The 25,556-nt window shown below is 41.8% G+C and overlaps 1 protein-coding gene across 1 annotated transcript in view; it reads right to left on the bottom strand.

Annotated features, from left to right (window-relative positions):
- Nucleotides 1-25,267, bottom strand: part of FBXL17 (F-box and leucine rich repeat protein 17) — a 523,914-nt gene extending 498,647 nt beyond the window's left edge. Inside the window, exons 1-3 of the mRNA XM_027545478.1 lie at nucleotides 24,092-25,267; nucleotides 10,873-10,995; nucleotides 5,614-5,871 (exon numbers count right to left, since the gene is read on the bottom strand). Of these exons, the coding sequence (XP_027401279.1) occupies nucleotides 5,614-5,871; nucleotides 10,873-10,995; nucleotides 24,092-25,006 (1,296 nt within the window). The 5' untranslated portion in view covers nucleotides 25,007-25,267. The remainder of the gene's footprint in view (nucleotides 1-5,613; nucleotides 5,872-10,872; nucleotides 10,996-24,091) is intronic.
- Between the last annotated feature and the right edge of the window lie 289 nt (nucleotides 25,268-25,556).

Below are 25,556 nucleotides of genomic sequence, written 5' to 3'. Positions count from 1 at the left end.
TCTGCTGTCTCTTGTTTGCTGTGATGTGCTAGATGGTAGTAAAATACTAGAAAAACATACACGGCCTACTATTCTTAATTAAATAGCTCTTTTTCCCCCTAAATATGTGATTTTAGTTTTACAAGATACATATAAATAACAGAAATATGGCAATGATAATTTTAATAGAAATAAGAATATCAGGATTTCAAGGTGGTATTTCACAAAGAACAGAGAATACAGCCAAAAACAGCCTATCAGGTATTTTCCAAAAGTTTAAGAAACACTGTGAGGTGAATGCAATACTTAACGTATTAAATTTTAGATCCATTACAACTCCAAACTAAAATGATTTACGTAACTGCTTTTATAAACTTAAGTCAAAAAATACATTCAAACAGATGGAGAAATACACAGTTACTTGGACTGGAAGAACCAATATTGTGAAAATGACTACAGTGCCCAAAGCAACCTACAGATCCAAGGCAATCCCTATCAAACTACCAATGGTATTTTTTCACAGGACCAGAAAAAAAAATAATTTCACAATTGGTATAGAACACAAAAGACCCTTAATAGCCAAAACAATCTTGAGAAAGAAAACAGGAGCTGGAGGAATTAATCTTCCTGACTTCCTTGGCTGCCCACGTGGCTCAGTGGTAAAGAACCTGCCTGCCAATGTAGGAGACACAAAAGACGCAGGTTTGATCTCTGGGTCCAGAAGATCTCCTGGAAAAGGAAATGGCAATCCACTTCAGCATTCCTGCCTGGAAAACTCCATGGACAGAGGGGCCTGGGAGGCTACAGTCCATGGGGTCACAAAGAGCTGGACAAGACTGATCACACAGCACGACTTCAGACTATACCTCAAAGATACAGTCATCTAGACAGTATGGTACTGTCACAAAAACAGAAATGCAGACCAATGGGACAAGACAGAAAGCCCAGAGATAAACTATACCCCTACGGGCACCTTACCTTTGACAAAGGAGTAATATACAATGGAGAATACAGTAAGAATACATAGTGCAAGAATATACAAAGGACAAAAGACACCCTCTTCAATAAGTAGGGCTGGGAAAACTGGACAACTGCATCTAAAAAATGAAACGAGAACAACTCCTAACACCATACACAAAAGTAAACTCAAAATGGACTAAAGGCTTAAATGTAAGTTCAGAAACTATAAGCTCTTAGAGGAAAACATAGGGAGTATACTGCTTGACATAAACCACAGCAAGATCCTCTATGACCCACCTCCTATTTATGGAAATAAAAACAAAAATAAACAAGTAGGATCTAATTAAACTTAAAAGCTTTTGCAAAGCAAAGGAAACTATAAACAAGTTAGAAAAATAACCCTCAGGATGGGAGAAAATAATAGCAAACAAAACAACTGACAAAGGGTTAATCTCCAAAATTTACAAGCAGCTCAGGCAGCACTAGAAAAAACAAACAACCCAATCAAAAAGTGGGCAAAAAACCTAAATAGACATTATACAGAGACAAACAGATAGCTAATAAACACATGAAAAGATGCTCAACATCACTCAGTATTAGAGAACTGTGAATCAAAACTACAATGAGGTATCACCTCACACAGGTCAGAATGGCTATCATCAAAAATTCTACAAACAATAAATACTAAAGAGGGTGTGTGCTCTTGCACTGTTGGTGGGAATGCAAATTGATGGAGAAGAGTATGGAGATTCCTTAAAACTCTAGGAATAAAACTACCATATAACCCAACCGTCCCACTACTGGGAACATACCCTGAGGAAACCATAACTGAAAGAGACACATGTACCCCAGTGTTCACTGCAGCGCTATTTACAGCAGCTAGGACATGGGAGCAACCTAGATGTCCGTCAGCAGCTGAGTGCATAAACAGGGTGGAGGAGTACTCAGCCACGACACTGGAGTCAGTTCGAATGATGTAGATGAACCTAGAGCCAATTATACAGAGCGAAGTAAGTCAGAAAGAGAAAAGCAGATGTCACAGATTAACACATACTTATGGAATCCAGAGAGATGCACTGCTGACCCTAGTCGCAGGGCAGCAATGGAAGCAGACTTGTGGACACAGCGGGGGAGGGGGCGGGTGGGATGACCTAAAGCAGAAGATGGGACACATACACTGTCATGTGTGAGACAGCCAGCCGGTGGAGGCTGCTGTACGACGTAAGGAGCTCAAACTCTGTGTTTCACAGACAACCCGCGGGCGTGGGATGGGGTGGGAGGCGGGTTCAAGATTGAGGGGACATATGTACATGTTGATGTGTGGCAGAAACTAACATAATATTGTAAAGCAATTATCCTCTAATTAAAAATAATTTTTTTAAAAAACATATTCATATGGTATTTGCTAAAGTCAACTAACATTATAGTAGTTATGATAAAAATATATTTTTAAAGATACTATCAATAAGATACATGTATACCATTCTAAAACATTTGTCAGTTTTTACTAACAGGAAAATATTCTTAAAACCTTTTAACTTGATCTGTAGAATAAACAATTTAATAGCTATGTTTATGAGTAGAAAAGAAAAAAATACCAGGAAAATTCATCAATTATGAAAGTTCCATCCTAGGCCTTTGAAACTTTATTATACATTTTTAAGTTGTTAATTCACTAAAACTGTAATACATTCCACAGCAGAGCTTATCAAATACCAATGAGAAATTAATTTACTGAGTGAATCAAGATCAATATTTATTTAACATAACAGTATAGAATAGAAAATTATTTCATGAAACCTTTAGTTGTATTTTATGTATACATGAAAAGCCATTCTCTACTATTCTACTCCACAACACTATTCCATCAGAACAAAGAGGCTAAAAGAGGACACACACACCCCCGCCACAGCACAGTCTTAAGCACAGGAAAGGATTACTCCCTGAATTGCAGTGAGGTTCAGAGGCAATTACTTTGAAAAATTACTTGGGATGAACAGAAAGAGAACAGATTCATATACACAGCGGGGGCCGCAGGGGGCGGGCAGGAGAGGGTGAGAGAATCGAGAGAGCAGTACTGAAATGCATACATTTATCACGTGTAAACAGACTGCTAACAGGAAGGTACTGTGTAACGCAGGGAGCTCAGCCCAGCCCTCTGTGACAACCCAGAGGGGTGGGATGGGTTGGGAGGCGGGAGGGAGGTTCAAGGGGGGGACATATATGGATACCCATGGCTGATTCACATTGATGTACGGCAGAAACTAACGCAGCCCTATAAAGCAATTATCTGCATACTAAAAATGAATTTTTTAAAAAAGAAAAATACATAAAAATTTTTTAATTAGGATGAAAAAGACTTAAACTATTTTATTACTTTTATCAGGTTATTTCTTCATATATAACTAATTCATAATTCAGAAACCATAAAAATCTGAAGCAAACTTCTAATCTGTCATAAATTAACAGGTTTCAAAACATGTCACATTCTAGGAAACATTTACATAATTAGTCTCAAAGCTGTAAATATTAGATAAATTCATAGTACTTAAGTGGCATATTAAATCTTGCTCCTTAAAGAACTCTTTAGTTTCCCTCTATTTCAACCATAAATATGACTTTACTATAAGGTGTGTACCATGGCACTCTGCTCAGCTGGCATCTATTTGTGTTACATCAGATTTAAATATATAACAAATTTAATCCATTTCTTAATAAATATATAGACTTTTTAAAATGTTTCACTGCAAAGTATAATCTGCTGAGAAATTTCTAATCACAAAAAAATCACATCATGTCTATAAAATTTATAGTTTACCATAAAGATTATTTTAATAGACTTAACTGTGTAAAATGCTTTGCTAGTGAGTAATCCTGTAAATAGCAGAAACTGTTATTACACAATTAGTCTTTGCAGACAAAATGAATGAACGAATGAATGAATTCGCTCAGTCGTGTCTGACTCTTTGCGACCCCGTGGACTGTAGCCCACCAGGCTCCTCTGTCCATGGGATTTTCCGGGCAAGAATACTAGAGTGGGTTGCCATTCCCTTCTCCAGGGATCTTCCCGACCCAGGGTTGGAACTCGGGTCTCTGGCATTGTAGGCAGACGCTTACCGTCTGAGCCACCAGGGAACTGAAGTGTTCTTACTGCGTAAATCGGACTGACAAACCCAGTACCATTTAGGACAGACTTTCCAAATTCCTTCTAGTGCTCAGTTTTCAGTTAATCCGTATATAGTGCCTAAATTTAGGCATATACATGTTATTTCTGGTTTCATCTAAGATGAGACTTAAATCTAGGACTTCACTGATATTCTGCTTTTACTAGGAAGTATTGGGACTACATCTCAATTCTGAATTTAAAAAACTGTTCTGACAAAGTTCTTAAATGGAATTATTAATAATTAATTCTTTTTTTCAACAAATGTTTGCCTGGGCACTGTGTGTAGAGTGGTGAATGTGCACAGCTTCTGCCTTCATGGAGAGGCTGCCTTATTCAAGGTCGAGGAGAGTACAGTCGATTGGCAAGGAGAACCAGAAAGATAATAAGGCAGCAGGGCTTTAGGGAACCCAGGCTCCAGTCCCAGGTCCACTGTCTGCCAAACATTAGCCAAGTTTCTTAATCTCTCTAAGACTTAATCTCTTCCTTTATAAAATGAAAATTAAACAAAAAGTTCAATATCAACAACTCCCACAAAGTTACTTCAAGGGTTAAATATAAAAAACACAAAAAGTGACCAGTACATTAGTGGTACTATTATTAAATATTCAAAACATTCACAAATTCAGGGACTGGCACATAGAATCCATTCAATATTCACTCTGAGACAAGAAACTTTAAACACCATTTCCAAAGAAAGTGCATCAACCAGAAAATACATGATACTGTATTGAAACCCAACTACTGTGCCTAATATAGGTAGTTAACATCTTTTGCTTCACTTTATACTCCTCAACTTAGAGTTGCATTTAAAAGATATTTTAAAATATGTAAGCATTTCACCTAGTAACATAAAAGAGGAATTAAAAGTTAATTTTTAAAAGCTCATGCTAACCCAAACTGCATACTGTTATTACATAAAGCAAGTGAAAGTTGCTCAGTTGTGTCCAACTCTTAGTGACCCCATGGACTATACAGTCCATGGAATTCTCCAGGCCAGAATACTGGAGTGGGTAGCTTGTTCCCTTCTCCAGGGTATCTTCCCAACCCAGGGATCAAATCCAGGTCTCCCGCGTTGCAGGCGGATTCTTTACCAGCTGAGCCACAAGGGAAGTCCAAGAATACTGGAGTGGACAGGTTATCCCTTCTCCAGAGGATCTTCCCGACCCAGGAATTGAACCAGGGTCTCCTGTATTGCAGGTGGATTCTTTAACAACTGAGCTATCAGGGAAGCTCCTACATAAAGCAAAATTTAGTACAAAATTTAAGTAACAAAAGAATAAAGAAATAAAATGGCTGGTCAAAGAAGTTCAAGCACTTATTAAAACACCCAAAGAAGTTAATTTGTCCATTACAGCCACAGCACTCTAGTTCATGAACCCAAATATTCATGAATACATAAAAAAATGACATTCTCTGAGTATTACTTTTAACATAAAAATCTTTCAAAGTGATGCTGCAAAAAAACCCATTAATACATGCAAAGCCATCTTATAGATTCTAAAATTTACCTGTTTGAGTCCTTCATCAGTCAGTTTGTCCTGGTTGCCTACATGAACTTTCTGAAGTAAAGGACAGTGAGAGGCAACTGCAATAATAGAGGTGTCAGAAAGCTGTTTACACCTGTAAGCTGTATACCTAAGAAGTCCAGGACATTTAAATGCTAGAACACATACGCCAGTATCAGACATACTGCGACAATCAGAAATGTTGATTTCAATTATATTTTGACTTCTTGATGCAATTTTTTCCAATAATTCATCAGTGACCTATGAGAGGGGAGAAAAAAAGCAATAAATTTAAAACTTTGCTAAAAATGGAAACTTTCTATTCTTTCATTAAATTTTTTCTAATATATAACAATTAGATTATAGCATGAAAACCACAATCAAAAAGCTTCTTAATATTAAAGCATAATAAGAACTGTCATACAATTTAAAAAATATATTTATATGTGGTCTTTTGTCTGCAGTTCCTAGAACAGAGCTCCTGAAGTCCTAGGAACTTCCTGAGTGATGGGAGTGTCTTTTGCTCTTTTTAGCTAGCCCCTTGTGACCACGACTGAGTTTACAGGAATGGAATGACCCAAGTGGGGGCCCTAGAGAGCTTTAGGACGGCACCGGTCACCAGAAAGACCAGACACCATGTGATTAGAGTGTGGAAACTTCCAGTCCCATCCTCTGACTTTCTGGGAAGAGAGGAAGCTGAAGATGGGTTATAAAACCTCTTGAACAATGAGATCTGGAGGGCTTCTGAGTTGGTGAATATTAAAGTGCTGTGAGGGTGATGTGCCTTTAGAGGACAGGGAAGCTCCATACCCTCTCCCTGAAACCTTGCCCTAGGCATCTTTTCCATTTATCTGGTCTTGGGTTACATCCTCTACACTGAAACAGTAAACATTAGTATTTTCCTGAGTTCTGATCACTCTAGCAAATTATCAGCTTGAGCAGGGGACATGGGGAACTTCTAGTTTTAAAGATGGTCAGTCAGAAGTAGAGGTGGCTCCAGACTTCCCTGGTAGCTCAGATGGTAAAGCGTCTGCCTACAATGCGGGAGACCCGGGTTCGATCCCTGGGTTGAGAAGATCCTCTGGAGAAGGGGATGGCAACCCACTCTAGTACTCTTGCCTGGAAAATCCCATGGACAAAGGAGCCTGGAAGGCTGCAGCCCATGGGATCGAAAAGAGTTGGACATGACTGAGCGACTTCACTTTCAGGATTTGTGACGGGTATACTAAGCAGGGACAGTCATGGGACTGACCCCTTAAACTGTAAGGTCTGCACTAACTCCAGGAGTTAGTGTCAGAATTGAACTGAACTGTTGGACACCTAGTTAGCGTCAGAGAATTTGTTAGCGTGGAAAAAAGCACACATTTGGTGTCAGAAACAGCAAGTGATAATATAATGTACTGGCTTTCAATAAAAGCCTAAAAATCTATCCTTGTTAGGAAAACACACTTTAATTACACCTTTAAACTCACCAAAAACTCCCCACAAACAAAACTATATTAGAATTCTGAGTTGGTTCTTAACACAACAAATGGTATGTATCAGTCAACATGATGCATAAATCTTGACTTTTCACACATAATATTAGATGATACCTAACTCAGCGATCAATGCAAAGAAATAGAGGAACACAACAGAATGGGAAAGACTAGAGATCTCTTCAAGAAAACTAGAGATACCAAGGGAACTTTTCATGCAAAGATAGGCTCGATAAAGGACAGAAATGGTATGGACCTAACAGAAGCAGAAGATATTAAGAAGAGGTAGCAAGAATACACAGAAGAACTGTACAAAAAGAGCTTCACGACCCAGATAATCACGATGGTGTGATCACTCACCTAGAGCCAGACATCCTGGAATGTGAAGTCAAGTGGGCCTTAGGAAGCATCACTATGAACAAAGATAGTGGAGGTGATGGAATTCCAGTTGAGCTCTTTCAAATCCTAAAAGCTGATGCTGTGAAAGTGCTGCACTCAATATGCCAGCAAATTTGGAAAACTCAGCAGTGGCCACAGGACTGGAAAAGGTCAGTTTTCATTCCAATCCCAAAGAAAGGCAATGCCAAAGAATGCTCAAACCACCGCACAATTGCACTCATCTCACACGCTAGTAAAGTAATGCTCAAAATTCTCCAAGCCAGGCTTCAGCAATATGTGAACCGTGAACTTCCAGATGTTCAAGCTGGTTTTAGAAAAGGCAGAGGAACCAGAGATCAAATTGCCAACATCCACTGGATCATAGAAAAAGCAAGAGAGTTCCATAAAAACATCTATTTCTGCTTTATTGACTATGCCAAAGCCTTTGACTGTGTGGATCACAAGAAACTGGAAAATTCTTCAAGAGATGGGAATACCAGACCACCTGACCTGCCTCTTGAGAAATCTGTATGCAGGTCAGGAAGCAACAGTTAGAACTGGACATGGAACAACAGACTGGTTCCAAATAGGAAAAGGAGTATGTCAAGGCTGTATATTGTCACCCTGCTTATTTAACTTATAAACAGAGTACATTAGAGAGACACTGGGCTGGAAGAAGCACAAGCTGGAATCAAGACTGCCGGAAGAAATATCAATAACCTCAGATATGCAGATGACATCACCCTATGGCAGAAAGTGAAGAGGAACTGAAAAGCCTCTTGATGAAAGTGAAAAAAGAGAGTGAAAAAGTTGGCTTAAAGCTCAACATTCAGAAAACAAAGATCATGGCATCTGGTCCCATCACTTCATGGGAAATAGATGGGGAAATAGTGTCAGACTTTATTTTTTGGGGCTCCAAAATCACTGCAGATGGTGATTTCAGCCATGAAATTAAAAGACACTTACTCTTTGGAAGGAAAGGTATGACCAACCTTGACATCAGTGTTCTTGCCTGGAGAATCCCAGGGACAGTGGAGCCTGATGGGCTGCCGTCTATGGGGTCGCACAGAGCTGGACACAACTGAAGTGACTTAGCAGCAGCAGCAGCAGACAACATATTGAAAAGCAGAGACATCACTTTGCCAACAAAGGTCCGTCTAGTCAAGGCTATGGTTTTTCCAGTGGTCAAGTATGGATATTGAGAGTTGGACGGTGAAGAAAGCTGAGCGCCAAAGAATTGATGCTTTTGAACTGTGGTGTTGGAGAAGACTCTTGAGAGTCCCCTGGACTGCAAGGAGATCCAACCAGTCCATCCTAAAGGAGATCAGTCCTGGGTGTCCATTGCAAGGACTGATGCTGAAGCTGAAACTCCAAAACTCTGGCCACCTGATGCAAAGAGTTGACTCATTGGAAAAGACCCTGATGCTGGGAGGGATTGAGGGCAGGAGAAGGGGACGACAGAGGAGGAGATGGCTGGATGGCATCACCGACTAGATGGACGTGAGTCTGAGTGAACTCTGGGAGTTGGTGATGGACAGGGAGGCCTGGCGTGCTGCAATTCATGGGGTCGCAAAGAGTAGGACACGACTGAGCGACTGAACTGAACTGAACCAAAGTATATAAATTTCAATTGCTTTCCTACTTCTATCAGAATACATTACATATAGTTAAATCCACAGCTTATACTATATATCATCTTGGATATTAGGACACCAAAGACTATATATAAAGGCCATTAAAAAAAAAAACAACCTATCTCAGAAGACTCAGAGCTAAATATAAGTAATCTTAAAATTCATCTAGTGAAAAACTCACAGGACCATCTTGATATTTTAAACAATTTTTAAAAAGCAACCTGTACACATTCCCTGACCAATCATACTTCCAAAAAGAAAAAAAAAAAACACCAAGAGTTACCATTATTGAAGTGTTTTAAGTAAAAATAATGAGAGAAAATACATATGATTAAAGTTAGAAAGGAAGAAGAAAAGAATCAGGGCATGTTGAGGAGTACAAGGTGTAAGAACAAAGGCTGAAACCACTTTGTTTCTACTTGTTGGAAACAGTGTGCCTCTTTCTCTATTTTCTTTTCCTTTTTTTTTAAACCTCCAAACCTAACTACCAGCAGAGGAGAAAAGCTAATAGTCTGAGCTTATAACAAATAGCTGGGATATTCAAGACTAAGGAAGTTAAAACCCCATGGATTACTTCACATTACTGCTCTCTACACTCTCAGCCACAACTAACCAAGTATTCACCATGCCCCCTGGATACAAACTTGATGAACTCAGGCAGGTAAACACTGTATAACTGTCTTAACCCTTACCAATAAGGCAGGCAAACAAAAAGGAAACTTAAAAACAAATGCTCAGGAAGTTATTTTTTTTACAGTGCATGTGTTATAAACAGACACATATGCTACCAGTGATATGCTGGAGTTGGCTTGTGCCAAATCAGAGAGTCTGGAATATGTATCACTTTCCACATCAGTGATAGCATCACATTCTGTGACATCACACTTTTAGCTTGAAATTGGTCGTGGGGAGAGTATCAGGGCTTCTTCTTTGTTCATTTGTTTTTGGAGGCCAGCTGTTAAAGCACTCACCAGCGCATCACTACTAACAAGATCATGGGAGGTTTCGAGCAGGTTTAATACTCTAATAAAACCCTATTTTTAGTGGATATTTTATGTTTCCAAAGCCAAGTACTGACAACCAAGGAAGAATTTAACAAGTCCAACCAACTGTCTGAAATAAGGCAATATAAAGTACTTTCTTTCTTAAATGACACCACCATATAAACATAATGGGCAGCTGGGCAATGGGGAGGATTGGAAAACTCATCAAAGTGAAAATTAAAACAAAGTAAGTTACCTTATTCCATTTTGCTTCCATTTCTTCACACAAAATAACATTATAAGAATACTATTATCAAAAGTATATTATTATATTAATAGAGATAATGATAGTATCAACTCATAAGGCTGTTGATCAAATGAATATACATAAAACTCACAGAACAGTACCTACATGGCAAGTCAGCAGCACTATTTAAGTGTTTGCCATGGCTGTCTACTAATTCTCTCTCCAAAAAATGAAAAGTTTAGTAACTTTTTCAAATGTAGTAGAAAAAAATAGTAATACGGTGGGGGAAACAAAGAGGACTGCAACAAAAAGTATTCAGAAGCAACCCCAAATTGCCAATCCAAACTAAAAGATATATCCATCACAGAAACCTAGCTTCAACTTGAATTTGAAAAAAAAAATTACTAAAGCACAGAATTATAGATTTCAGTCATTTGAACTATCCTGAAAAACTACAGTGTGAAAGAAGTAATTTCTAAGAAGAAAAAAGATATTTTTTGAGTAGGTCAAATTGAGTGTTTTTGTAGAATCAGAATCCATACCTGCTGACGACTGCTAAGATCCAGCTGCTTCCAAAACTGGAAATCTAAACAAAGGTCACGCCAGTACTTGCAAACCAATGATGCAGAAAGGCAACGTTCATCCAGAGATAAATTGGAAAATATCTGTGAATAAAAAAGGAACCACATAATATGTGTTAAACATTTTAAAGGCAATAAAAGTTTTTACCAGTTAGAAAAAATTAATCTTTTTTAAAAAATGTATCCCTTGTATCAAGGACTGATCACAGCAAGGGAGCTGCTCCGCTATATAAGAAACCCCAAGCACACTGTCTGAACAGCTGAGCGCCAGGTTCCCCACAGAAACATGGGTGAGGGGTGGTCATCCTTCCAGCCATGAAAAATTAACGTTTTAAAACAGAAAACCATTTTAGTACAAGTGACCATTATTAAAAGAGTCACTATTATGGGCTGTCCTAAAGAGGAAGTATGATATGGGAGTAGCTAAGGTGAGAACCGAGAAAGGAAAAAAAGAACACTCAATCTACTAAAATCATGAATACAAAGAGATATTATTGCCAACCTTACAAAAAAAGAAAGAATTATAGGGGAGTATTATGAACAATTGTATGCCAACAAATTAGATAATCTAAACGAAACAAACTTGTTAGATATATACAAACTACAAAAAACTGATTCAAGAAGAAATAGAAAATTTCAATAGACCTATAATAAGAGAAAATGTTGAATCAGTTATCAAAAACTTCCAACAAAGAAAGGCCAAGGACCAGAGGGCCCTAATAGTGATACCTTTAAGGAACAAATAGAAATCCTTCTTAAATGATTCCCAAAACTGAAGTATAAGGGAACTCTTGCTAACTCTATGAGGTTAGCATTACTCTGACACTAAAGTCAAAGACATCGCAAGAAAACTATACACCAATGTCTCTTATGAATTTAAATGCAAAAAATCCTTAAAAAGCCTACTTAGCCCTTGAACAATGTAGGGATTGGAATGCTGACCCTTCATGCAGTTGAAACCCAAGTGTAACTTCATAGTCGGCCCTCCCTATGTGCAATTCATCACCCACAGATTGAACCAACCAAGGACCACGTACTATCATAGTGTTTACTATCGAAAAGAAGCCTGAGTATAAAAAGACCTGCATAGTTCAAACCCATGCTATTCAAGAGTCAACCATATCACCAAAGTGAATCAAGCAGCGTATTAAAAGGGTCATATACCACGGTCCAGTGGTATTTATCCCAAGAAAGGAAAAATGGTTCAACAGGCAAAAATGAATCCATTTAACACACCACATTAATAAAATAAAGGTTTAGAAAACTCAACCATTTCAATTAATGTAGAAAAAGCATTTGACAAAATGCAATACCCTCTCTTGGCAAAAATACTCAGGAAACTAGGAATGAAGGGAACTTCCTTAATGTGATAGACGGCATGTGTAAAAATTCTGCCATTATTATTACATTTAATAGTGAAAGACTGAATATTTTCCCCTGAGATGAGGAACAAGACAAAGATTTCTGCTGTCTCCACTTCTACGCAACACCGTACTAGAGATTCTGGCCTGGGCAATTACATAAGGAAAAGAATTAAAGGGCATTCGGATTAGAAAACTAAAATGTTCTATAGTTACAATTATCATGATCTTATATAGAAAAATCATACACAAAAAAATTTAGAGCTAAGAAACAAATATTTCTATACACTATCAATGAACAACTCAGAAATAAAATAAGGAAGGACTTCCCTGGTGGTGCAGTGGGTAAGAATCCACCTTCCAATGCAGGAGACACGGGTTTGAACCCTGACCCAGGAGGATTCCACATACTGAAAAGTAACTAAGCCCGTGCACCGCAACTACTCAACACTCAATCTAGAGCCTGTGCTCTGCAAGAGAAGCCTCCACTCACTGCAACCAGAGACAGCCTATACAATCATAAATAAATAAATACAATTGTAAAAAGGAAAGCACTGCTATTTTTAATAGCATCAGAAAATGCTTTTTTACAGTTTCCATGTCTTTATATTGAAACTTGCCATTCTTTGGGTCAATGTTATAATCTCTTATAATTTGAATAATGTTTCCTTCCATTCTTTAACATGTTTATTATAGTCTGAAGTTTTTATCTCCTAAGTCTAATATCTGTGCTTACTCAATTTCTATTAACTGTTTTGTTTCCTCTCAGTACAGGTCACTTTTTCTCTGTCTCTTTATACGTCTTATAATTTTTCATTCAAAACCAGACATTTTCGGTAACATTTGTAGCAACTCAGGAATTTGATTTACTTATCTGAAATGTTTCAACTTTAATCTCCCTGGCCTTAAATGGTAGGATCTGAAGTTTGAATGTTTGTTTGCATGTCTCTGCTCAACTTTTAATTCTTATTCATGTTTCTTTAGTGTGGCTTCCCTGTGTCTAAATTTGGGCCAAAAAAAAATGCTCAAATACCTCGAGCCTGCTCTTCAATCTGTGCATGGGTTGGGAAGAGCATATTCAAGGCTTATTCTCAAGGTTGCTTTGGCCTGCTTTCTGCTAGATACTCTCAAGTCTCCCCAGGACATGTGCATAGTTTGAGTAAACCAAGGATATGTGAAGAGCTTATTATCCCTTTATGGGTCTCTCATTTCCAAGATCCGCTGGTTAAATTCCTAGCTGATCCCCACCTCATCCCAACTGGCACCACAATATCAAACCTGAAAATATGTGGGTTTTAACCATTTTCTTCCTACAAAGTTCATCACGTTTAGCTGACAGATACAGGTTGTTACTCATTGCCGCTAACTGAGTTGGTGATGGCATCACCGACCCAATGGACATGAGTTTGAGTGAACTCCAAGAGTTGGTGATGGACAGAGGCCTTGCATGCTGCAATTTATGGGGTCACAAAGAGTCGGACACAACTGAGCAACTGAACTGAACTGAGGGTAACTAAGTTACCCTCTTAAGACACCAAAACAGCTAGTTGTTGCTATTCAGCCACTAAGTCGTGCCTGACTCTTTGTGACCCAATGGACTGCAGCACACCAGGCTTCCCTGTCCTTCACTATCTCCTGGGGTTTGCTCTAATTCATGTGTATTGAGTCGGTGATGCCATCCAACCATCTCATCCTCTGTCATCCCCTTCTCCTCCCGCCTTCAGTCTTTCCCAGCATCAAGGTCTTTTCCAATGAGTCAGTTCTTCACATCAGGTGGCCAAAGTATCCGAGCTGGAGCCTCAGCATCAGTCCCTCCAGTGAATATTCAGGACTGATTTCCTTTAGGATTGACTGGTTTGATCTACTGCTGTTAGAGGTCTCAATTCAAGAGTGGTATGCTAAGTCGCTTCAGTCGTGTCCGACTCTGTGCAACCCCATAGATGGCAGCCCACCAGGCTCCCCCGTCCCTGGGATTCTCCAGGCAAGAACACTGGAGTGGGTTGCCATTTCCTTCTCCAATGCATGAAAAGTGAAAGTGAAGTCACCCAGTCATGTCCAACTCTTCGCGACCCCATGGACTGCAGCCTATCAGGCTCCTCTGTCCATAGGATTTTCCAGGCAAGAGTACTGGAGTGGCTAGACTTCCACTATTCTTACCTGAAGCTCTAGTAGTTTTCCTAAGAATAAATACATATCAATTTGTTGTCTGCCTTTGGTCAATTCCCAAAGCCCAAATAGTTCAGGGCAATTTTTCCCAGTTATTTACATATATATGTATATGGGTATTGGTATGTGTGTATATACATATATGATATATGTGTGTCTGTGTATATATACATATACATGCACTGTTTGCAGAGAGGATTCACCAAAGTTTTCATGCAGCCAAAGTCAGAGGTTCCTCTCTGGTGGATTTTTTTATGCTTGTCCTCCACATTTCATAGACAAGAAAATTAAGATTTCGAGAAATCAGATCATTTGTTGAAGGTTAAAGGACTACATGATTTTAAAGGGCTAATTTGTCCCTTAGCAAACAGAAGCTGTGTGGCACATTCTGGAACCAAGAAACGCCTTGTTTAAAATATGTGTAACTTTGGATAGCACCTTCTTTGGACCTTAATTTGTTCTTTTCCGAAAGTAAAATGATTGTCACAACAGATAATTGACTAAATCTAGGTAGATTTTATTCAGGTGAAAGGAAATTCAATGAGTGAGTGAAGGGAAGATAACACCAGTACCAGCAAAGATGAATTAAAAAAAAGCAAAATCGAAGCTGAAACACCAGTGCATATTTAATAGATCTCTGCATATGGTTTGTTGTAGGCAACCTATAAAATGGCCCTCACTGACCCCACCTCCTGGTAGTTACACCTGTGTAAGCCTCTCCTCATAAGTATAAGCGGGGTTTATTGACTCACTTTTAATGAAAAGAGTATGGCAGAAGAGATTGGGTTAAGAAAACCATGGCTTCTTATTTTGGGTGTTCTTGACTCTGCTGTTGCATGTGATCAGCCCTTTGGAGAAGTCTGAAATGGCATGGCAAGGAACTTCAACATCTGTCCAACAGCCAAGCAAGACCTGAGGCCTGCCAACAACCACGTGTGTAAGCCTGGGTGAAAACTCTTAAGCCCCAGCTGAGCAGCCCCAGTGACACCTTGATCATAGCTTCATAAGAGACCTTGGATCAGAGGGACCCAGCAAAGCCATGAAAAGATTCCCACAGAAAACATGAAATAATAAATGTTTGTGGTCTTAAACTGCCAAACTTGTTAAACAGAAATAATTAACTAACATATGCTTTAATATACCAGCTTTTCTTAACAGCCATTAAAATGCTATCTCGCCCATTCCCTAACTCCTCAGAAAATAACGACTCTGCCCCATGGTGTTTTTCTTAATTCATTTAACAAACATCTGTGCACATGTACCTGGGCTTCTATGGGAGACACTAAGGTAGGAGATTTGCTCACTGATCTCAAAATTATATATTCAAAGACATGTCCGAATTATCTTTGGATAAGCTGATATTGAAGAGAAAGAGCATTTCAAAGGTTGCTTTGAAGAAAAAGAACATAAAGGACTGACCTGGACCAACATTTTTGTTAAATAAGAAAGAGGAAAAAATGACAGTGGAAAAACTGAAATGGCACTTGGATCAAGCCAGGAAGCTGCTTACGTTAACACAGTCCTATTAAGAACGGCTTGAGTATGACAGAAGTCCACACCAAGAAGGTATTCTAAGGCTGCAAAAGATAGAGGCATGGGTCATCTTATATTTGCTGCTCACTGTCCTAAAATACAGGGGAAAATGAGTTACTCTTTTAATCCAGGTCATCTAGCCCTGCCTCCTGAAAAACCTGTATGCAGATCAAGAAGAACAGTTAGAACTGGACATGGAACAATGGACTGGTTCCAAATTGGGAAAGGTGTACATCAAGGCTGTATACTGTCAGCCTGCTTATTTAACTTATATGCAGAGTACATCATGCAAAATGCCGACTGGATGAAGCACAAGCTGGAATCAAGATTGCCAGGAGAAATAACAACCTCAGATATGCATATGACACCATCCTTATGGCAGAAAGCAAAGAGGAACTAAAGAGCCTCTTGATGAAAGTGAAAGAGGAGAGTGAAAAGGCTGGTTTAAAACTCAACATTCAAAAAACTAAGATCATGGCATCCAGTCCCATGACTTCATGGCAAATAGATGGGCAAACAGTGAGAGACTTTATTTTTTGGGGCTCCAAAATCACTGCAGATGGTGACTGCAGCCATCAAATTCAAAGATGCTTGTTCCTTGGAAGAAAAGATATGACAAACGGCACATTAAAAAGCAGAGACATTACTTTGCTGACAAAAGTCCATCTAGTCAAAGCTATGGTTTTTCCAGTAGTCATGTATGGATGTGAGAGTTGGGACTATAAAGAAAGCTGAGTGCCGAAGAATTGATGCTTTTGAACTGTGGTTTTGGAGAAGACTCTTGAGAGTCCCTTGGACTGCAAGGAGATCCAACCAGTCCATCCTAAAGGAAATCAGTCCTGGGTGTTCATTGGAAGGACTGAAGCTGAAGCTCCAGGACTCTGGCCACCTAAGGTGAAGAGCTGACTCATTAGAAAAGACTCTAATGCTGGGAAAGATTGAGGGCAGGAGAAAGGGACGACAGAGGATGAGATGGCTGGATGGCATCACTGACTCAACAGACAGGAGTCTGAGCATGCTCCGGGAGATAATGAAGGACAGGGAAGCCTGGCATGGTGCAGTCCATGTCCACAAGGAGTCCGACATGACTGAGCGACTGAACAATAACAAGCCCTGGAAAACAGAAGAGGAAGCAAAGGACAAGCAGCTGCCTTTTACAATATGACTTGGAAGTTGTATACATTGCTTCTACTCCCACCCTATTACCTAATATTTAGTCACAGCCACCCCTATCCATGAGAGGTTAAGAAACAGGCTCTGGTTAGGTGGCCATGTGCCTAGCTAGAACACGGTAGGTTCTGTTACCAACAACAATATAGAGGGAACGATATCAGGAAACAGAAATGATTTCTAGTCAAGACCTGGGTTGAAAACGCTTAATATTCCTAGATCTTTAAGGGGCGGATCTGAACAACGCAACTGAACTATTAATTACCAGAAAATGTACAAGTCATATTACTGATACAATCTGAACTAACCACTACCAGGCCAATACCCAAGTACTGTCAAGCCTTGAAAATTCTACTTTTGACTAAGGCATGGCTATAAGTCATCAAAAGATACTTCAGACTAAAGAAACTTCCAGAGACCGTACTGTTGCTTAACATTTGGGCATACATATCCCACAGACCTTTAAAAATCAACCATGCCGACACCTATATTTGGCCATTTCTTTTCTTAATGAAGAGATCTTACCTGCTATCAGACATTACTACAAGATGGAGATAAGGTTTATAAGCAAGCAGGTTGCATGCAAGTTATAGAAAGAAAAGAAGTAAATCTGTGTAGCAATTTCATATTGACTATCTTCTCTGTATCAGTTCAACTTTTCTGGTCTTTTCAGTTTTTTCCTATGAACATCATATACTGCCTCTTTCTTAAATAGTCTGCTTACAACAACTTGCCAAAAGCCTGAAAGAAACATTTACTAACTAGTCTGTTGAATAAAGCACCACTTAGAAAAATAGAGACACAGAATATATTTCTTGTATTTTTCCTTTTTATTTTAACCTGCACGTGCAGCTTGCAGGGATCTGAGTTCCCTGACCAGGGAGTGAACCCGGGCCTGGCAGTGAAAGCGTGGAGTCCTAACCACTGACCTCCAGGGAATTCCCTTTCTGGTATTTTTCTAACCATACAGCCAAAGGGAAGTCATAGATTCTAAAACTACTTCCTAATCTATAATCAAAATAATTTCCATAGTTTAACCTTTAAAATTTAAAGCACAGCAAGCCAATAAAACCCCAACTATAACTACACAGAGTGTCAGTCTATGGTCAAGTATTCACACAAGAATAAGTTTTATTCTAAAGCAAGTCACCAAAACATGACTCCTTTTTGAGTATTCGGGGAGGAGACACTATGAAACGATGTGTCCTCTGACACACCTCCAGGACTCTCTGAGCACTTCCTTGTGTTCCAGCTCAAAACAGTCTAAGCTCATCTTGTGTCTTCCTTGTCCCAACTCTGGAATCAGTCATTTCTCCAAGAACACTGATTCCTTTTCGCAGAGAATGGTATTTAGAAGTTAAGATACGGACACTAAGCATACTCACTGTCTTGGGCACTGCTGCTCAGAGATCCTCTCAGGGCAGAGGAAGGCACTGCATCCATGAACGCATACATGCAGCCCATCTCCCGACACGTTCCTAGCTTCTCCCCCGACACGGGTGTCCTTACACATGCAGCCCATCTCCTGACACGCTCCTAGCTTCTCCCCCGACACGGGTGTCCTTACCATGCCACCTGGGCTCCAAACTGGCCAAGACTTGGGCAAGATTCTCTATTTCTAATTGAAGTATGGTTGATTCACAATATTATGTTAGCTTCAGGTGTACAACATAGTGATTTAATATATTTACAGATTATACTCCATTTGAAGTCATACAAAATAATGGCTGTATTTCCCTGTGCTGGACACTATGTGCTTATTGCTTCAAGACTCTTGATAAGCATAAAATAGGATATTTAACCAAAGGAAAATAACTTTTTAAGAAAGTATTATTTTAATAGTAAATGCTTCCATATTTGCCTTCATGTATCTTCCCTCACATTCCCTATCATTTATAGAACCTGATATCTTAAGCTGATAAAGAACAGCTCAAGGTTAACTCCCTTGAACAGCTACTCATTACAAGGCACAAAAATTTACAGACTTCCCAAAATGAGAAGAAAACAAGTCTCACCTTTTGGTAATCTGATTTAATTAAGTTATCCAAGATTTCTAGGCATTCTCCAGCCAAAAGATATCTTGAACCTGACTTCCTAAGGACACTTCATTTCAGCACTGGCTAAGATCATCCCTGGAACTCCAGAGACGTACCTTCTAGAATTTATGTGGTACTGGAACCTAGGTCAAAGCATTCACAAAAAACTACATTAACTTAGTTCCTCTTACCCACTACTAATCTACATTCAAAGCTTTAAAAAGTTGTATTACTCATTTTCTTTGACTCCCATTTTCATTGCTTTTTTCATATCTGAAAAAAAAAACAGATCAAATACATAAGCTTACCTCCGAAACACATTTCTCTTATAAAACTCTTCCTTGATCTCTAAAGCAACCTGTTGGTAATAAAGCTATAAAAATACAGATTTAATTAACTACTGACACACTGTCAGAGACGCATTCATGGTAAAGTGGTTTTCTAATGGTGGTGATGGATTTTGGATCTCTCACCAGGTTGGCTTGGAAAAGAAATAGTCTGCTGACAGAGACCAAGGTATCTAAATATATAGCACACAAAGCCTCTGAAATTTAAATATAGATTCAAAATACCCAGTTACTCAAATAGCAACTACTTAAAAATATTCCACTGCTGTCATTTGATAAAATTGTTATAGTGATTCTACTATATAAAAACCTAATTCTGATATCAGTAGGCAAGATTGCTTAAAGTTTTAAAGGCAACAGTTACCAAAGACTGAGGCTACCTTATCTGATCTAAAACAATATATTAACCAGTTCAAGATCAAACGTAATGGGCTTAATTAAGTGTTCAATACCTAAGAAAATTATATCCCCATAGTTGAACTTTGAAGGCCATTCCCTGCTTCTCAAATTTTTTGTATTTAAAACAATTCAACCCCAAAGACCCAATTATAAAATTAGCCTCTGAATCATAATGGTTAGAAGTTGACTGGTGTTAAGTTTCCACCTGCCTTCCAATTAAGGAATTTCTTTCATAAAATCTCTGAGAGAAGGTTAATCAAGCCCTTTTACCCCGTATGTTGAAAAGACCTCACGACCTGGAAACACTGAGCTGAGTTCTAGCCCAGGGCCTGCCATTCACTATCTGAAATGCCCCGGGGTAAGCCATTTCACTGCTCTAGGCCTGCTTCTTTTCACGCATAGCGTAGGGAGTGATCAAATGACCTCAAAGGTCTCTTCCTGAAGTTACATAATTACAAGTGCCAGTGAAGCTCACCATGTAAAGAATTCATTTTTACACAGCTCCCAGGAGGAGAAGGGGGAGACAGAGGATGAGATGATTGGATGGCATCACCGACTCCAAGGACATGAGTTTGAGTAAACTTCGGGAGGTGGTGATGGACAGGGAGGCCTGGCGTGCTGCAGTCCGTGGGGTCGCAGAGAGCTGGACACGACTGAGCTACTGAACTGAACTGAATCACACTATATTGAAATAAATACAGTGTTGCATAATACTATGGGATACTACAAACTAAAAAGAATGAAGGAAATCATACACTAACAACAAAAAACCTCCAGTTCATACAGTTAATAAAAAAATTGAAGAACATGTACATTTTTATGCCATTTGTGGAAAAGGCTATGAAGTTTTACATAGGCCTTTCTACAATGAAGAAAATATTCTGGATATGCAGAGTCCAATATGGTAGCTACCAGCCACACGTGACTACTGATCTCTGAAATACAGTTATTGTGACTGAGAAGCTGAATTTTAAATTTTACTTAATTTTAACTACTTTATTTTAAATAGTAATCAGTTCAGTCAGTTCAGTCACTCAGTCGTGTCCAACCCTTTGGGACCCCATGGACTGCAGTACCCTAGGCCTCCCTGTCCATCACCAACTCCCGGAGTTTACTCAAACTCATGTCCATTGAGTCGATGATGCCATCCAACCATCTCATCCTCTGTTGTCCCCTTCTCCTCTTGCCCGCCCCCAATCCCTCCGGGCATCAGGGTCTTTTCCAATGAGTCAGTTCTTCGCATCAGGCGGCCAAAGTATTGGAGTTTCAGCTTCTCCATCAGTCCTTCCAATAAATATTCAGGACTGATTTCCTTTAGAATGGATGGTTGGATCTCCTTGCTGTCCAAGGGACTCTCATATAAATAGTAATATGTGACTAGAAACTACTGTACCCCACAATACAGTAAGTCTACGAAAAAAATCTAAACTGGTAATGGTGGTTAGTGACCTCTGGAGAGAGAACTAGATGGAGGGTAGCGGGGAACCAAGGCAAACTTTTGCTTTCCCTGCATTATGGGAACTTAAAGCAGGTAATACTCACTACTTACATAAAACCAAAACTGAAAAAGACCTATTGATATTGAGTCAAAAATTTGACTGAAGTAGAGTAAAAAGAATTGAGTTTTTTCTCTTTTGCTTATACCAGACCTGGGAAAAACTGAACAAGTATGGTAGTCTGAGTCAACTCCCCTAAAAACATCTTTAAATCATATTTCGTCACATTTTTCTCCCAAACTCTCTCCCCTCCACCTTCCCATTCTCTGTAACTATAGTAACTTCTGGTACAAAGGACTCAGCAGTACAATTTTAGAAGTTATGGCCCATTATCAGGGAAGTTGGGCATACCTTCTAATGGGGGTAATGGATTTCTGCCTCTATAAGCACAACCCTCTGGTACTGTTAAAAAAAAAAAAAAAAAAAGTCATCGCTCCCTAAGTCCTTCTTCAAGCCATAATAGAGCCAGAAACTTTTCACCATCCAAGGCTCTACTGTGGCTCAAAACAACTCAGGGTACAAACACTTCTTACAGACTTCCATTATTGGCATAGTGTATATTCACGCAGAGTCTCAACCCAGACTTCCTAAACACCTGGTCATTCGCTCCTTCATCAATATTTACTGAGTGCTATTAAATGCCAGGCACTGCATTTAGGGGAGGAGACAGAGCAATGAACAATATTTAAATAGAAAGAGCCTCTGCCCTTCAAAGCTTGATCCCCAAAAGTTAATTGGCTTGCTAAACACTAAAAAACTCTAATTTCAATTCATTCTAGACAGTCCAACTCATGCTTATGCTGAATATCACGGGGACCATGAAAACCACACAGAGTAGCTCTATCCTTGTTTCTAATACGAGTAATGGAAATCTACGTAACGTGTAAATACTGCAACACAACAGGGGAAGTCCAATGAATAATTTCCCCAAATGTTCCCTAGAACAAGTTTTCGACAGTCCTTACCAAAAATGTGGAAAAGAACAATGTTGTAAATAAAATAAACTTATTGTAATGGAACTCTCTTAATTATGAAATCATGTCCTTCCTCCTTTCTTATCTTTTTCTTTTCTTGTTGTTTTTGTATTAAAATGTCCTCTACCTCATGAAATAATGATAGTTTAGGTAGAAAGTGGGAGGTACCAGCTTTTTACTTTGTTTTTAACCAGTCTTACTTACCAAATAACAAGACAGCAATCAAACCTCTATGCCAAATATTTGTTGATATTTCATTTGTCCAAGTTGTCCACTAAGTTAAAAGATTCAAGAACATTCCCTCTGCCCTAAAATGCACAGCCTGAACATACAGAGGCAGCAATTACTCCTTCAAAAATACACCACTGAAAGGTGAACAACTTCAGTTCAGGGTGTCTGACTCTGTGACCCCATGAACCGCAGCAGGCCAGGCCTCCCTGTCCATCACCAACTCCCGCAGTTTACCCAAACTCACGTCCCTTGAGTCAGTGATGCCATCCAACCATCTCATCCTCTTGGACATGTGGAAAAATTAAGCTTTCCCAGTTCTTTGCTATATTATTTACAAAAATATTAATATCACAGTAAAACAAATCCAAACACACAGGATTATAAACATGCAAAAAGTCGAAAGTATATTGTTGAGAATAAAAATTATAATTGATGACAGCTACTTCAGTAACAATAAAATTAGCCAAATTCTTATCTAGGTTTTTCTAGTTAGTCTTAAATATCATCCTCAGTGATAAAGGGGGTTTGTATTTATTAAGCTCCAGAAAGCTGGAGTGTGGGGGTGAGAGAGAAGAGAGAAAATGAACGGAAAAGAAACTTTTTAATACTAACTTACTACAAAGTATCACATAATTAAGTTTATCACTAGCATTGACAAAACTGCAAATTTTACTTGGTAGCTGAAAGTGGGACACGGTTTCCACGGGATACCTCTTCCCCACTCACGTATCCCCCCAGCAAAAAATACACTTGTCCTTACCGTCTGGTAATCTGTCTGCTTTACCTAAGATAATAGAACATAGCATAAATAAAAGGGTTTTCCAGTCAGACAGGCCTAAACTCCGCAGATCTGTCTGTGTGTGACCTTGGGCAAGTCATTCAACCCCTTCAAGCCCCGCTGGACTGTAAGCTCCATAGGAATACACACCACGTCGGCCTGACTTACGACTGTAGGCATGGGGCGCTGATACATCGGTTTCTTCTTGTGTAAAGATGTTAACAATATTTCTTTCACGGCGTCAACTGAAGAATTCGGTGAGATATTATGTATATAAAGCTCTGGCACTGTGCCTGATCATCGTGGTCAAGTACTCGATAGATAAAAGGTAACTGTTTTTCGACATCAGCTAGCAGTTATCAAATCTGAAATTACTGTCTGAATACTTTCTAACACTAATATACAAGTCTTTACCCGATTAAGCGCAAACCGCTCAAGGGATTAAAAAAAAAAAACAACAAAAAACATTTCACAGAAAACCTACAGTTTCCAGTTTCTACAACAGTGGGCTTGGGACTCTCCTAGGTGGACCCGGGATTACGCGCAGCAGACTCAAGCGATTAAAAGGACCTTCAGCGGACTCCAAGCCCCTGCACTTGAAATAACCGGCTGTCAGGGAGCCCCGCCGCCCCGGGGAGTGCAGCAGAGAGGACCCCCGAGCGGGCCCGGCGGGGGGCGCGCAGACCCACCTTGAGTAGGATGGAGGGCGGCAGCTGGTTGATGTCCGGGGCGTCGGGGGGCGGCTCCCTGTGGCAGTCGCACGGCGGCTCGGGGCCCTCCGGACAGTCGGCGTCGCCGCACTCGTGCTGCGGCTGCCGGGCGGCCGAGGGGGCGGCGCCCCCCGCTCGAACCGCGTCCCCGCCGGCCTCCGCGGGAGCCCCTCCCGGGGCGGCGGGGGAGCGCGGGGCGCGGAGCGGCGGCGGGGGGTGCTGCTCGGGGCCGCCGCCCGCAGGCCCGCCGCCGCCGCCGCCGCCGCCGCCGCCGCCGCAGGCGCCCCCGCCGCAGCGGGGCTGCTTACAGGGGGTGCAGGCGGGGACCCCGGCCCCCTTCCGCTTGCACACCATCTCGGGGGGCGCGGGGGGCTCGGCCGGCGGCGCCCGGAAGGGCCGCGAGGCGGCGGGCGGCGCGGGCGGACGCACGGGCCCCGCGCGGGCCCACAGGAGGCTCCGGGCCGGCCGCTCCCGGGCGGCGGCGGCGGCCGGCCCCAGCTCCCCGCGGCCGGGGGCGGGCGGCGCGGCGGCGGCAGCGGCGGCCGAGAGCAGGAGGCGGCGCGCTGCGTCCTCAGCGGCCAGGCCCGCGCGGCGCCGCGCCGGGGGCTGTGAGGAGGCGGCCGCGCCGTAGGCCCCGAGCGGCCGCGGCGACGACAGCGGCGGCTCCTCCTCCGGGCCGGCGGGGGCGGGCGCGCCGGGGCCGTGCACGACGAGGCAGAGCATGCAGGGCCCGCGGAAGAGGCAGTCCCGGCCCCGGGGCGCCGCCGCCGCCTTGGCCGGGGCCCCACGGGGCCACCTGAGGAGAGGCCGGCGGCGGCGGCGCCACCAGCTGCCGCAGCGGGGCCGCTTCTGGCGCGGGCGGCGACGCGGCTCCTTCGAGAGCAGGAGGCCCATAGGGGAGGCCCCGCGCAGGGGCCGGGCCGGGGCAGGCCGCGCGGGGGTCGGCCTCGGGCCCGCGGGCACACGCGGGCACACACACACACACGGGCACACACGCGGCGCTGGGGGGCTACATGCTCTGCCCCGGGACGCCGAGAGACCACGGCGGGGCGCGAGCTCTGGGGACGCGACGGAGGCCGGCGACCCTGCTGACCGCGCGGCCGCTCGCAGCCTGGCCCGCCGCCTCAGTTGGTCAGGGCGGCGGCTGGGGAAGCGCGGGGCGCGCCTCAGACCACTTTAACGGCGGCTCTGCCGGCGGCGGCGCGCGCGCCCGCGGCACAGCTCGGCGCGCCGGGAGCGCGCGGCCCGATCGGGAAGGGGACGGGGCCGCGGCGGAGGCCCGCGCGGTGTGGCGAAGCGGGAGCGCGCGGCCCGATCGGGGAGGGGGCGGGGCCGCGGCGGAGGCCCGCGCGGTGTGGCGAAGCGGGAGCGCGCGGCCCGATCGGGGAGGGGGCGGGGTCTCAGCGGCGCGCGGCGGGGGGGCGGCTCGGGAGCGCGCGGCCCG

Source organism: Bos indicus x Bos taurus, chromosome 7 (genome assembly GCF_003369695.1).
Source record: "Bos indicus x Bos taurus breed Angus x Brahman F1 hybrid chromosome 7, Bos_hybrid_MaternalHap_v2.0, whole genome shotgun sequence".
NCBI classification, from domain to species: domain Eukaryota; kingdom Metazoa; phylum Chordata; class Mammalia; order Artiodactyla; family Bovidae; genus Bos; species Bos indicus x Bos taurus.
Note: the sequence above shows the minus strand (reverse complement) of the source record. Positions and strands in the feature narration are given on the sequence as shown.